This window comes from Cornus florida, unplaced genomic scaffold, assembly GCF_030987335.1.
Source record: "Cornus florida cultivar Cherokee Brave unplaced genomic scaffold, ASM3098733v1 CherokeeBrave_3.0.0_Hap2_Chr08, whole genome shotgun sequence".
In the NCBI taxonomy this organism is placed as follows: domain Eukaryota; kingdom Viridiplantae; phylum Streptophyta; class Magnoliopsida; order Cornales; family Cornaceae; genus Cornus; species Cornus florida.
Window position 1 is genome coordinate 6,237,832 of NW_026775578.1, and position 14,307 is coordinate 6,252,138.

At 35.2% G+C, this 14,307-nt stretch overlaps 1 protein-coding gene across 2 annotated transcripts; it reads left to right on the forward strand.

The window, feature by feature from the left end:
• Nucleotides 1-3,954: 3,954 nt before the first annotated feature.
• Nucleotides 3,955-12,568, forward strand: LOC132269096 (uncharacterized). Of its 2 annotated transcripts, none has more exons than XM_059770126.1 (2): nucleotides 3,955-5,598; nucleotides 10,973-12,568. In XM_059770126.1, exon 1 carries the CDS (start codon nucleotides 4,588-4,590, stop codon nucleotides 5,287-5,289), a length of 702 nt encoding a protein of 233 aa, XP_059626109.1. In that variant the 5' UTR covers nucleotides 3,955-4,587; the 3' UTR covers nucleotides 5,290-5,598; nucleotides 10,973-12,568. The 2 variants fall into 2 exon arrangements, with proteins under 2 accessions (XP_059626109.1, XP_059626108.1); XM_059770125.1 differs by lacking the exon at nucleotides 10,973-12,568 and adding an exon at nucleotides 10,682-10,923.
• The last annotated feature ends 1,739 nt before the right edge of the window (nucleotides 12,569-14,307 follow it).

Here is a 14,307-nt window from a genome sequence, read left to right on the forward strand (position 1 = left end):
GATAAAAGGTTGAAGTTATTATATATATATATATATATTTAGTCATAGAAAATGAAAAAAAAAAGAAAAAAAAAAAAAAAAAAAAAAGCAAAAGAAAAAAGAAATTCAGCCTTAAACCAAATAAAGTTATTTGAACTAAATTATTTTGGTACATCTAAATTCTAATATACCTAGAGTTAAAAGTTAAAACTAAAATAGTCTAGAGTCCTAAAGTCGCCAGAAGTCCATGTGTAAAAAAGTACATGTATGAATTAAATTGTAATTTCAAAATTTGTATACGTAGAGAAGAAATCAAACGAACACTAATGCAATGTTTAGTTCGAGGGAGTGATTCAGGAGGGATGAATGAGATGGTGGATAAAACAACATTTTCAAGTTTGGTTCGAGTCTCAGCGAAGACATTAGTGCAAGTGTGATACCCCTCGGATCCGAGATACGGATTGATCAGGCTAGGCCCAAACCCGAGGGAATATTAAACAATTAATATTTTAAAACGAACACGGAATACAAACTGAAGTAAGAAATAAATGATTAACAGCTGGAAGAAACTAAAATAAAATCCTTTAAAGTAAATACTTAAATCCCAATAATCCAAAACTTCCGATAGATTAAACAACTCGGGAATCCACCTCTAGTGGACCCCTAATAATAATCCAAATTGTAATAAAAATAACTGAAAGAACATCCCGAAATAAGCTATGGAGAGAAGTCCTACGTCATCGGTGGAATGGAAGTTTGTATCCGCTCTGCACGATCAAACTCTAACCCTGGAACTGACGTGTACCTGAAAAACTAGAAGTGGTTCAGGCCCACGCGCAAGTTCTAACCTACTACAATCCAAGCAGAAACTCGATACGCATTTACATCATATATAATTTAACAATAACTAATAGTCTGTAAGTATATATATAATCACACTAAAGGACTCTCACTGGACTAGAGGCCGGTCTTAACCTGAATAGAGGTAACATGCTAAAACGCACACGAAGTGGGCATGTGTACCTAAGTCTAAACAGGGTACACCTCCAACCATCGTAACCAGCTATGCATCCCAATGCATATACGCTCCCTAACCGTCGATCCTGAGACTCAAGCTTATATCGAGGTACCGTAACAATATATATAAAATCCATCCAAATTCCTTAGTAGTGCCGCTCAACTAGTCGTTGCCATGACACTACAAATTTAATAGGACTTAACTTTTAGTTAATCCATTCCTAAATCCAGAGTAGGTAGGTTTGGTATTTTGAAACCAAACCATCCCTAGTATGCCACCGTCCCATACCGGTGCATACTATCCAATCATCCAGCAGTTGATAATACCGACAATTAAAGTAAATATCAACTAAATCCATATCTCCATCACTGATACTAACAGGCATAGTGTAAACATCAATGAGCACAGTCAACTATATACATAAACATGTTCAATTTTATATCCATCACTGATATTAACAGTCATAATGTAAGCATCAATTAAGTACAATCAAACTATATACCTAAACATGCTCAGCTTTATATCCATCACTGATACTAACAGTCATAATGTAAGCATCAAGAAACATAGTCACAGTATATACATAAACCTGCTCAGTTTAGGTTGTTCCACAAAATCCGGTATAGTGCTAAGTTTAAATCTTCATAACCTTCAACACCAACACATCCTAAACAAGTATAATTCAGATACATGATCATGATATATGGTGAAACATGTTTTAATTATTTTATCTGTCTCGGAAGATTACAAATCAAAGAGAATCAAACCAATTTAATTCTTCCAACTCCAACCACAGTGTGTTAATTTGTTTAAAACGTATACTGTTCAAGTGACAACCATAATTAGATTATTAACATGCCTCCTAAAGTCTTAGAATTGTCTCTAAGTATCATCCATACACCTCATACACAGCACTAAACCCAATTGAAACCACAGAGAACCAACCACTGTAACCAAAACTGACTGGAAACGGAAAAAAAAAATTAAAATTCATCAAGGAGACGTCTCCCAAAGTGTGGAGCCGTCTCCTTTGGGTCTTGAAGCCGGCTCCCACACTTGGGAGCCGACTCTCTCCAAGGGAGAGCCGGCTCTCTCTTTCTTTGCCTCGTCTCCTCTTCTTCCGATGACTTCTGTAGCCTTTACACCTCACTGCTATGGATTCCAGACCCTATAACCAAACCCTAGTGTGTTCCCAGTCCGTGTTTAAGTTCATATTATATTACATACATAGCTTTAAACAGAGAATTATGCAAGCAAACATCACGTTTCAACAGGTTTTCAAGCATACAACACATACTGATATGATTTAGTTTAACCACGAACAGAGAAAGTTTTTAATTGATTCAATTAATTCTGGAATTATTTAGGAATTCAAAGAACACGAAGCCTAAGGGAGAGAGTAAAGATAGAACTTACCTTTCACTGACGTTTTCTTAAAGTCCTCTGGCGAACTCTCTGTTTCCTCTTTGCCTCCACAGAATAACTTACGTTTTGTTTTGTTTTGTTTTAAACCCTAATCCACCGTAACATGCATATTTATAGCCTTAGACATTAAACCCTAATCCATGTATAACTCTAGGTTAAAAACTATGTCGGCCAAATACGTGACTTGTAAAAACTGATAGAAACCTAATTTAATAAATACAACAATTAACTTAATCCAATTAAAACAATTAGAGTAAAACAATTAAATAAATAAATTCAATTAAATCAATTAAAGTAAAACAATTAAATAATCCAATGCAATTAAATCAATTCAATTAACACATATGCACTTCAACAATTAAAAATGCAATTTAATCAATAAATTAAATACCAAGACTATAATCAATAAATTGAATACCAGGACTATTCTTTTGAAATTAGGGGTATTACCGCAAGTATCAACCAAAAAAAAAAAATTACAAAAGAAAGAAACTCATCCATTAGCGGAAAAGTAAAATTTCACTATATTTTATGCGAAAAAATTACTTTCTGAAAATTTTCTCTTTCACGCGAACCAAATTATTAACAAATTTAAATATTTTATGTTTCTTTTCCTTTCTATTTAATTTACGCTAACCAAACAAACTCTTGGAATTTAAAATAAGAATGGAAAAAAAATTGGATTCTAATTAAAATGGAATTTCATTTAATTATTTGGAATAAACTGGAATTCACATAAAAGAATTTGAAGAAAATTAAATTTTGTACCATTTGTAACCTTGTAGATGTGTATATCTAATAATATATATATACATCAACTGGCCAATTGACGAAACCTATAAGAAGAAAAAAGGATCGACAACAGGCCAATCTCATTCTCTGATTGTGTTATCTCAAGGTTTGTTGCTGATAATTAGAGCCTTTCAAACTCTGAGGTCAGTGTCAGACCCAGTAGTAACTAGTAAGCAGTTGTGTTCTGCCCTTTCTTCTCCATGCATTTACATAGGAATAGCCTTTACTTTATTAGGGGGAAGTTTGATATGAGTAGGAAACGACGTAATTATGTCATTAATTATAATAACAAGATTAGAACAGGCAAATGCATTCAACTTTTCCACTACTTGTCTTTTTCTAATAGGAATAGCCTTTTGATCGGCTTTTTCGGAAGTAGTGAAGGGATTGCCCTTTTTGAAACCGAAACAATGTCTTAAAGCTTCTGCTACTTTAGTTGAAATGTAACTAAGGTCCTTTCTTATTACTATTAAGCTAATTATGAATACCCTCTCTTCTATTAGAAGTAATTTAATTCTTGGATCATTTTGTGTCCTTAATTTTAAAGCAAATGATATAAATATCAATTGGTTTTTGTACCCGCCATTTGAATGTTTCACTTTTGTGTCATTGCTCTTTTGTTAATATGTAACACAAAACTCAGCATTGCTGGTTTGGTTCATGCTATTGCTATGATGGTGGAGGGCTGGGTTTGGGTTTTGGATGAGGGTGGTTGAAATGGAGAGTTGTGCGGTTGTCGTGTGGCGGGTGGATTGCTACTCATGATAGTGCATAGCGGGAAAGGAGATTGGTGAAAAATTTAAAAATAGTGAGGATAATTTGGACCAAAAGAGTATTTTTATTTTTTTTACAATTACTTTAATTTATTAGCTTTTTCACTCCTACGCATATGGTCGTATATTATACCACCAAAATAAGTAAATAACAATCTATTTTTAATGTGCACGAGCACAGCTACAACATATTCTGTTATGTTTTGTTTTTTTTTTTTTTTTTTTTCAATAATTCTTCAAAATATAAGAAATAAAATAGCCAATCTCCTCCTTCAAATGACAATATTTGCTGGCTGTAAAATATTTTAAAGCTTATAAATATTTTTATTTTTTAGCGATTGCTTGTAGTAAAATATTTAGAAAAAATAATAATGTGTCTAAAAGAAAAGGAAAAAAAAAAAAGAATAAATAAAAAAAAAGATAGATATAGATGGGTACTTCAAAGGATTCAAAAGGCTATCAATATCGTTTGAGACCTAGCTAAAGCGCACGTGACTGACGACGTCGACACCCATTAGACAATCCCCTTTGTGATCGAGAGAGAGGATTCAAGGCAAGAAAACCCTAATTTCCGAGAAGAAACCACCGTTAGCGGCGGCAATGGTAAGATCATTGTTTTTGGTTGCGTGTTTTTATAATGGCGAACATTGTGGTGCAATTTATGAAATCGAAATTGGTGACGGAGGAGCTAAATTCATCGATCCTCCGCGTAAATTGTTTACTTGCTTTGAAGAAAGATGTCAGTCAGTGGTTGATTGTGATATGATAGGATCGGAGATATGCTTGATGGCTTCGTATAGACCATTGGGTATGCACAAATTTATCCCGTTCGAACCCCTTGTTTTCAATACAGATGCCAAAGAGCTCATGGAGTTGCCAATGCGAAAAGCAAAAAAACCTTATCCGAGAGTGATGGCAGTGCTTGGAAGAGGGTTTTATGTGCTTGCTTCAGATACCAGGTGTTCCGGCATCCTCACAAAATCCCCTTCGTTTGAACGTTTGGATCATCTTAAAGGCGATTGGGATTCTTCTGCTATCCTACCTGAGTACCGTGCGGAGGAAATTGAAAGCATGTATGTCTCGGGTGGAGCAGTCATCGGTGACAACATTCTCATTTCAGTTGTAAGTTTATTTTCTAGTAGCCCAACTGAATTCCATTGTTACAAAGTCGGGAGTTCCATGGAGAATTGGGAGGTCGTTGAAAAGGAAGAAAAGGGTGTGCCATATTACTACTTCGATGGAAGGGCTGCATGTGTTGATGATTCGGTATACACTTTGGTGTTTTCTGTTGGTTGCATATAGTGTCAGATATTCTGGCGATGGTATCATTCAATCTCTCAGTGCTCCACGGATAATTACCCGACCGCCAGAGTCTCCAATATTTCCAGAAGACTTATGCACCTCATGTCTTGTTCATTTGGGAAATAGAGAATTTTGTGTGGCGAGGACTGAGTTCAATGTATGGTCTCGTAGTAAAGTTCAATATGTTACCATCATCACCCTGAAAATTTCCGAGAGCATGGAACCGGTCATCTTGAGTTCAGATGACTGCGCCTTGAATACGGATGGCTTAGGTTATGCACAATTAACATCCCTTTGTTTTAACTCCCAGTAAGTATTTGCATTCTTTGTGTTGCCTTTTGTTTTCCTTATTTTCATGGCTTGCTTGTCATATTATATCACTTATGGTATGGTGAGTTTTTTCTGTAAATGGGACAAATGATATGCATTCGAATTAAAGACACACTAAGTATTACCAGAAATGAAGCATATAATATTTTGACTCAAAGAGGTAAAGACACAAAGCTCTAATCTATAAATTATGGTTGTTTCACAATTAAGATCACTTTGTTTTGACCTCGAGTAAGTATTTGCATTCTTTGTGTTGTTTATCCTTTCATTGTTTTCATGGCTTGCTTGTTGAGCATATTCTATCATTTATGGTATGGTGAGTTTTTCAAACTTAACAAATGCATGACAGAGCGATTCTCCAATTAATTTATGTTTGAACAAATTGAGCGATTCTCCAATTAATTTATATTTGATACCATCTACAAAGATTGAGTTTCAATTTAAAAGGGTTGGAATTTTAAGTAAAAAACCTTATTATTAAATGCCGAATGCGTTCAAAGGGAAGAGTTCAATAGTTTTGTTGAAGTGTTAATATACCCTAACATTTTAGTAATCTCTACAACTCTATGTACATTTGCTCCTAGAGTTCTTTCTTGGCAACTTTTTCTCTCTCTGTGCCCAATGCCATCATATTTGAATCGATCATGTTTGTCTAGGTCAGATTTGAGATTGTTCAATACTAGCCAAAGAGGCATTTAGCAAAGTGGCTGTTAAAGGTCTCATTCTTAAAGAACTGCAAAGGTTCTGCTCCCAGTCAAGAATGTCTTTCAAGGTTTCCCATTTTTTAGCAAGGGATTTAGGCAAGCAATAATATCAAGTAGAGAAGATTTTTATTTATTTTTTTGATGAGTCAAGTAGAGAAGAATTTTGACTGGAACTTCAATACAAATGTCTCTAAACCATACCCCAAAACCAAAATACCATACATTTCGATAGGGTGAAGTGCAGAAAACACCCTTAATGTATACTCCATGTAGCACTTTCACCCCTTGTTGAAAAAGTGTGTTAATAACCCCCTTATTCATTTTACATAGTGCGGAAACACCCCTCAAATAGAAATCTGTCATAAAGTAATGCTTTAATGCATGTTTTACCCATTTACTCTTGTGAAAATGCCCAAGGCGATGTGTATGCTAATAATCTTATGGGCTAATTTCATTGACACCCTCTCAGGTTTGGACAAATATCACATTGAAACAGCTTTCGAAAATTTCTATCACTTAGGTCCAAAATAACTTTTCTGTCAATGACACCGTTAAAAATGTGCAAAAAGACAAATTTGTTTCTAATTTTTAAATAATTTTTATTCCAAAATATCAGCAATCTAAAATGGCTATTTTGCCCTCATTCATTCCTCTAACCTACCCATTCCCCTCTCTCTCATAATCACTCATTGGATGGAACAATAGCGCAAGACCTTCAACCAATTAGGTCCCATGGACTACTTGAATAGGAGGTTTAATTGGTATGGAAAATTACCCATGTTGGATAACTTCTGGACGAACGGCTTGGATGAGCTCAAGATAAATCATCGGATATAGATTGCAAAAATAGCTTAATTTTATTGGTAGTCTAACCATATTATCTAATCATATGCCAGAGGGCATGGATTCATGAGCTTTGATTAAGAAACCAACAAGATTACGTCCAAGTCTGTACACAGATTGGTATTGCACAAGCCAATATATATATGTATATATACACACACACCCCTTTGCATGTGTTCTAGACTTAGCATTTGTAACAGCCGGCGAAGCCTCCGGAAAACTCCCACGAGTTTTGGAATTCTGGGAACAGCGTATTTAGGTCGATCGAGCAACACTTGGATGAGTGCCACTGCTACGAGTTGGAATTCGGCCAATTACGCCATCAAATTAAACGACGATGAGAAGACAAAAGTGATGCCAAAGTCTCAGGTGGTGTCGAAACTAGCGGTCCAGTGTTGGGTCTTGCATTTTTGTTGTACGGTAGGAACGATTTGTTGGTGAAGAGACATGTGGAGCTTAAATGTTCACACACACACACACACACATAATTCATTACATAACATCAAATTAGTGTATAATCTTTACTGAAAAAGAAAAAGGAAAAAAAAAGGTAAAGTGTAGAAAATAGTATGCTTAGAGTGTGTATGACAACCCTCATTTCCTTTTTAATAGTAAAAATATCTCAAAAAATATATATATATGTATATATATATAACTTTGTCCTCACAGTTGTCAAATGTACAATATATCATATGGTGTGAAAACCTCAGTTCTTTCTATAATTATAAAAAAGAAAAAATTATTCTCAATTGAAATTTAATATAGTTATTATTTTTCACATATATATATATATATATATATATTTATTTATTTATTTATATAATTCCTAATATAGGAACAAATGGGTGTTCAATCACCCCACCTTCATCTGCCACCAAGAATACCGTAGCCCTGCCCTCTACTCCTTAAATTTTCACACACACACACATGTATAATTCATTACATATCAACAAATTGGTGTATAATCTTTACTGAAATAGAAAAAGAAAAAAAAAAAAAAAAGTAGGTAAAGTGTAGAAAACACTGTTATAGTAATGCTTAGAGTGCGTATGACGCACCTCATGTCCTTTTTTGTCATTTCACAAAATGAATTTTTTTTAAATAATGTGTAAATTGTATCCATATGGGTAATTTGGACAAAGTCTTTCCTAAATGTGTCAGGTGGGACTTATTTGCACAAATTCATACTTAAGGGGATGTTTTTTGTACACGAGGTGTGTGATACGCACTGTAAGCATACAATATGGGTGTTTTCTGCACTTTACCCCATTTCGATATGATTGCTAAACCATACCCAAAATCCAAGTACCATATGTTATACTGTGAATGCTATATTGCTATCATTGTTCTGCTGCATTCATTGACAACAATAACGCCAGTGACGGACCCAAAAATTTGTTTCAGTGGGGGCGACTTTAAATAATAATACGGTAAAAGAAATCAATTAAAATAATATTAAACTTAATTATAGATTGATAATATTTTTGTAAAATCCATTCACAATCGTCGTTAACTAGTTTTATGTTTTGAAATGTTAAAACTTTGGTAAATATACCACCAAGGATAGTAACTCAGTAATATCTCCTCTACCTCTCAGAGTGAAAAGTTCCAAGTTCAAGTCCCCACAAGGGCAAAATGTGTACGTGTGTTACTTTCAGGGGAAAAAAACCGACATACCAAATTTTTATTTCTCAATCTCTATGTGACAGTCCTAACTAATAGGATCAATGGCTAGGTCATAAGCAAATCAATTAATAAATACACTCTGATTTTTGAGGATATTGTTGATTTCATGGGCTCTTTGAGTTCATAGGTTCCGTTTTGTCTTTGTATAGTTTGGGACGCGTTCCCTTTTTGAACGCTTTTAATACAATTTACTTATTTTTTGTCTCAACTATAAAAATTAATTAGTACTTTTCTTACCATTCTAGGACTTGCACTTCTTTGAGGCAGAGTTGGATTGCCAATGAAAAGAATAGAAAGAAAATTATTATTTAGTTATTCAAGAGAGAGCCATGGATAGTCGAGATGGAGACCAGAGATAATGGAGTTCTTGGTTATTGCTTATGTGCCCGAGCGCTCGTGACAGAAGAAAAATAGCAATGGGCCAAAAGATAAAAGTTATGGGGCATTTATGAAATTACCCAAGATTTTATAGGTAAAAGTAGGATTTTTAAAACAAATCCAGTGGGGGTAAGTGCCTCACTGTACCTCGCAAAGGTCTGTCCCTGAACGACACAGTTGGCCCTGCACAAAATCCTTGCACAGTGATGTCTAAGTTGACTAAGTGGCAATGACAAATTGCAACTTTTAATGAAGATTGTGTTGATTCTTTTTATTTTTTATTTTCATTTTATATAAGTATAGATATCATAGAAAGGCGTTCAAGAACCGTGCCCATATACGAAAAGCCCTATATTCTCATTCTATCCACAAAAACCAATAAAACCTCCACTTATTTACAAAATCTCCCATGAATTTGAAAAAATAAGGTTCTAAATATGAAGAATTCTAAAGCCCGAACAAGAGTCTTCCCATGGAAGGATCTCCTATTCCTAAACCACCAAAGGCCCCACCACAAACAAAGAGTGGCCACCCTCTGTTCGTCTCGAGCTTGCTTCCTCACTATACAACCTCACCAATCTATGAGCAAATCTTTCGTGGCAAAATGCATGACTCAACAAACACCAAACATGAGAAGAAGCAAATGCTAACCCTCCCGAGCCACTAGACAATGGAAAAATAGATGGTTTATAGACTTCTCATCTCTCTTGCACATGCAACGACAATTAACAATGATTTATATTCTTCACCTTAGGTCTTTTGTCATCAAGATCCTCACTAAGCCTGCCTTCCACCCAAAGAAAGCCACCTTTAACGGGCTTTTGTGCACCAAATGGCCTTCCTAGGGAGAGGAAACTCCCGCACACCAACCAATCTCCTGTAGAAGGAGATCTCAAACCTACTGTGGGGTAGCTTCCCGGATCTGCTCATCCCCAAGGCTTTAAAACAAGAGTAAGTTTTGGTGATAAATAGTTTTAAATATTGGAAGCCTGAGTGTGATTATTGCTTGTATCAGAGGCAAGTTTTTGTTGCACATTTGACCCTCACAGTAGTGTATTGATATTTTTTGGTTGTTGCAGCAGCCAGCTTGACAAAAATTAGAAGTTTGAATAACTGGTTGAGAGGAATCTATATTTATATTATCTAGTATCAATGGAAATGTTTTGCATTCAGATTGTGTGTAATTGCAATGCAAAATAAGGAACAGGGAAAGTGACAATGTTATATATGTGTTTGTCTGTAAATATATTGCTGTTGAGGAGTATGAAGATGAAGTAAAAGAACAAGAATAAAGTTAAAGAAATTTTTATGAAGATATGCAACTGGAAACCCTTTAGCTGATGAATCCTTCTTATGCCGCGTTATTGCAATGATATTTTCATTCAAAGAAATTTAATTTTTTTTTATCAAATTTCCAATTATGATTTGTTTCAATGTGAATCGTTTTTCAGGCGGAGTCAATATGACTACAAGTCTGAATGCCGGACAAGTATGAATTGTTTGAGATACAGTTGCATTCATTTAAAGGCTGCAGTTTTACTTTTATTTGACTTATATATATGTGTGTGTGTGTGTGTGTCTAGTAATTATAAATAAAAATAATAATATATAATAGCTTTTGTACATAATATTTTGATTGAATGTCAATGGCTTGTATAGTTTGTCTTAGATATGTTTTACTTTGAGGCTTTAATGAAGGATTTTTAAGCAGAGAACTTAGAAGTGGAAAGGTTTTATTTCAGGTCTTAAGGACCATTCTGGGTGCTATATGGATCCCTGTATCTACACGCATTTGCAGCAAATGAACATTGATCCACCAAAGCTGGAGTTGGTACCTGTGGGCAGTCAACCTGCTAGAAAAAGAGTCAGCAACTCAGCCTCAGTTTCTGGGAAAAGAAATAAGGAAATTGCCCTAATCTAACTGTTCTCCAAATTTCAAAATATTACTTCTGTGGTTGCATTTATCACTGTGACAGAAGGAGGTTTTAATTTTGCTATGGTGTTTCATTATTTAGGATCAGTAATTCATATTGGGGGAGAAATTGGAGATCACCTTAATCATTAGAAATAAAGTGATAAATTAAATGGAGGAGTACATCTAGTATATTATGTAATAAGCATTTCCCTTTATGATTGAAAGGGGAGTTATATCGAACGGCTATTAGACCAGCCATACTCTATGGTACCGAATGTTGGGTAGTCAGGTAACAACATTTTGCATAAGGTGGGTGTGGCAGAAATGCGAATGTTGAGACATATGTGCGTGCAGTAAGAATAGAAATGACAGAATTAGAAATGATCACATTCAGGAGATGGTTGGAGTAGCACCAATTGGGGGATAAAATGAGAGAAAATTGGTTACGATGGTTTGGTGATGTGCAAAGTAAACCTTAAGTGCATTGTTTAGTAAAGGTGACATAGACCAAAGTTAACGGAGATATAGTTAGTAAAGAATAGCTGGTGGATTGACTGGAACTATGGCCTTAATTGGGAAAAGGCTTGGTTGTGGTGGTGGTGCTTGTTCTTTCTCTCTTCTGGGTAAGATCGACGTAAATATGACAGCGGAATTGGGACCTTCACCTTCCCGTTTTGGGAGGGGTAAGAAATGCCGCTCAAGTTTATGAATTTAGTAATTTTTATTTTCACTTTTGGTGTAATTTATTACTTAACAAGAAACTCACACCCATTTGCCCCTATGGGGACTTGAACCCTCACCTTCTACTTTGGGAGGTACAGGAGGTACTACTAGGTTTCAGTCCTTAGTACTTTTGGTGCAATGCATATTAAATATCTTTTTTTGACTCCCTTCTTTCAATCCGTTTGGAAATTATTCAAGAGTTGACTTGTTTTTTATAGTTATTATATGTTGATCATGTGGTTAGACGATCACTCTATTTCTTTAAAATAAAACTAATGTCTCACTGGAAATAGTTTAATTTATCACCAATTCTCCTAAAATCGCCTAAACTTATGTTGGTTATTCACCCTGGAGGGATATATTTATCCCTGGTGAAGCTGCAGATTCTGCTCCCAAATTATCTTAAACATCAGCTTAGCTGTAGACTTAAAAAAAAAAAAGAAAAAGAAAAAGAAATAATAGGGAATGGGGACCAAATACATAGTATAATGTGTTTTTTGGTACTCACAAGTGATACATATTTGGTGCAGGCTAAATCGGTGAAGGAATTCCTGAAGCCGCTGGGTCTTCGAGACTATTCATTTATATTCAAAGATGAGGACGTGTGTGAATTTTATAGCTTTCCTTTGTTAACAGCAATTTTATGTACTTGCTTTGGTTCTTACCCTCAGAAATTCCATCACTGGTTGATGTCTCCTGCTTTTTCTGCAGATTGATATGCCACATCTTGCAAACATGACTGATGAGGATCTCATCAGAAAAGGGTTACCGAAGGTAAACTCAACTAGATTCAGCCTACTCTATGTACAGTTTCTTAATTTACCATTACACCTTTAGAAACTTTATTCTTTGGCTTATTGAGGACTTTCAGAAATAGAATTTAGGGTAAAGTATCCTTAGTGGTTTTTCGAAATTTCCTTAAGATGAAACTAGTTGAAAAATTGTGGTCAACCTTCCTGGAGGTGTTACTAAATCACCCTAACCACCCTTCTTCCCGTCAATCAACTAGGTCTGTCAAAATTTTAAATTTTATGTTCCAAAAATACTTGTAGCATTAAATTAATAAGTCATGGAATGAAAATATGGAAAAGGGCTTTTGAATTAAATTAAGAAAGGAATATATTGTATCTGAAAACTAATTTGGGTATTATGCTAGAAATTTCCACAATGGAGGTGATTTACTTAGTAAGACAATGGTTAAACATTGTTGGACTAAAGGAAAAGACTTACATATGATTTTCATACATCTAGAAATAAAACAATGATATGGCACTGGGAGATATAATGATATAATTACACTGACATCCTTGAGGTAAATGTATATTAAATGTATGAAAAAACCTAATGAAACACCCTTACCAAAAGTTGGTGTCGGAAAGACATTAAATTTTCCTGTGAAATGTCATAATTTCCTATCATCTTTAATGTTTTTGTAACTAAAAAATCTCACTACTTATCTAGCAGTGCTTCCACCTTGCTTGTTATTTATTTTTGAATTCCCAGCTTCTCTCTCTATTTCTATCTTAAAGTGAACAACTTATAGTTAGTTAATTAAAGGGAAGAATGTTCAATATATGAATTACAGAGTTGTTGAGAGAAATGCATTCTTCGTGTCTCCTTTGATAAGTAGATTGTAAGGGGATCAATTTAGGTGCAATATAAAGAAGAATAATGCTTGCCTCAGGCCGCATAAGTAGGAAACTCTTCCTTGTGCTGACGTGGACCACTAACAACTTGACATGTGTCAAAAATAAATATGAATCAGTTTACGGGTTTTTTCTCACGTCCCAGATTTTATCTCACGGATCTGTGTGCTCTCTTTCTATCTCCAAGTCACGTAAAATTCCAGCGAACCACCACCGCCGCCAATCCCTCTGTTCTATGTTTCTCCATCTCGTCATCACCAAGTTTCCTATCCTATATCATTCTTCTCCTCTGTGCACCACCAAGCTCAACTCTAAGACACGTGCCAAAATCAGTACGCATAATTGAAACCGGATTAAAAAAAACCAAGGAAAACGGTAAACAGAAAAGACACCGCAACCACTCATTGATTACCTAATAATCACTGCCACTGACATCGATCGAGGTTAATGTGTCTTCAGCTAAGGGATCTGTTGTTCATGCCAAGTGTGGAAATCAATGGCAAAGCACCCAATAAACACCGCCGCCGGCATCGTCAGTATAACCAGCAGATTGTGCCAGCGGTGAGCTCTTCAATCGGATCATCGCTAAGGGTCAACACTTCGTGCGTGCTGCGGCCTATCTGTGTCGCCAGATGGTGATTGTTTCTCAAAGTTGGAGCGCCATTTGAGAAAGTTAGTGAGATGATGAATATAAGGGTTTCAGAAATTTTTTAATTTATTTTTATATGTAATAATCGATTAGAAAAGCATTCAAAAGTGGAACGCATCCCTAAGACGAAAACAAGAGCTGAAC

Bases quoted from the DNA above. Each gene is read 5' to 3' on its own strand.
- LOC132269096 (XM_059770126.1), top strand. From the start codon at position 4,588: ATGGTAAGATCATTGTTTTTGGTTGCGTGTTTTTATAATGGCGAACAT.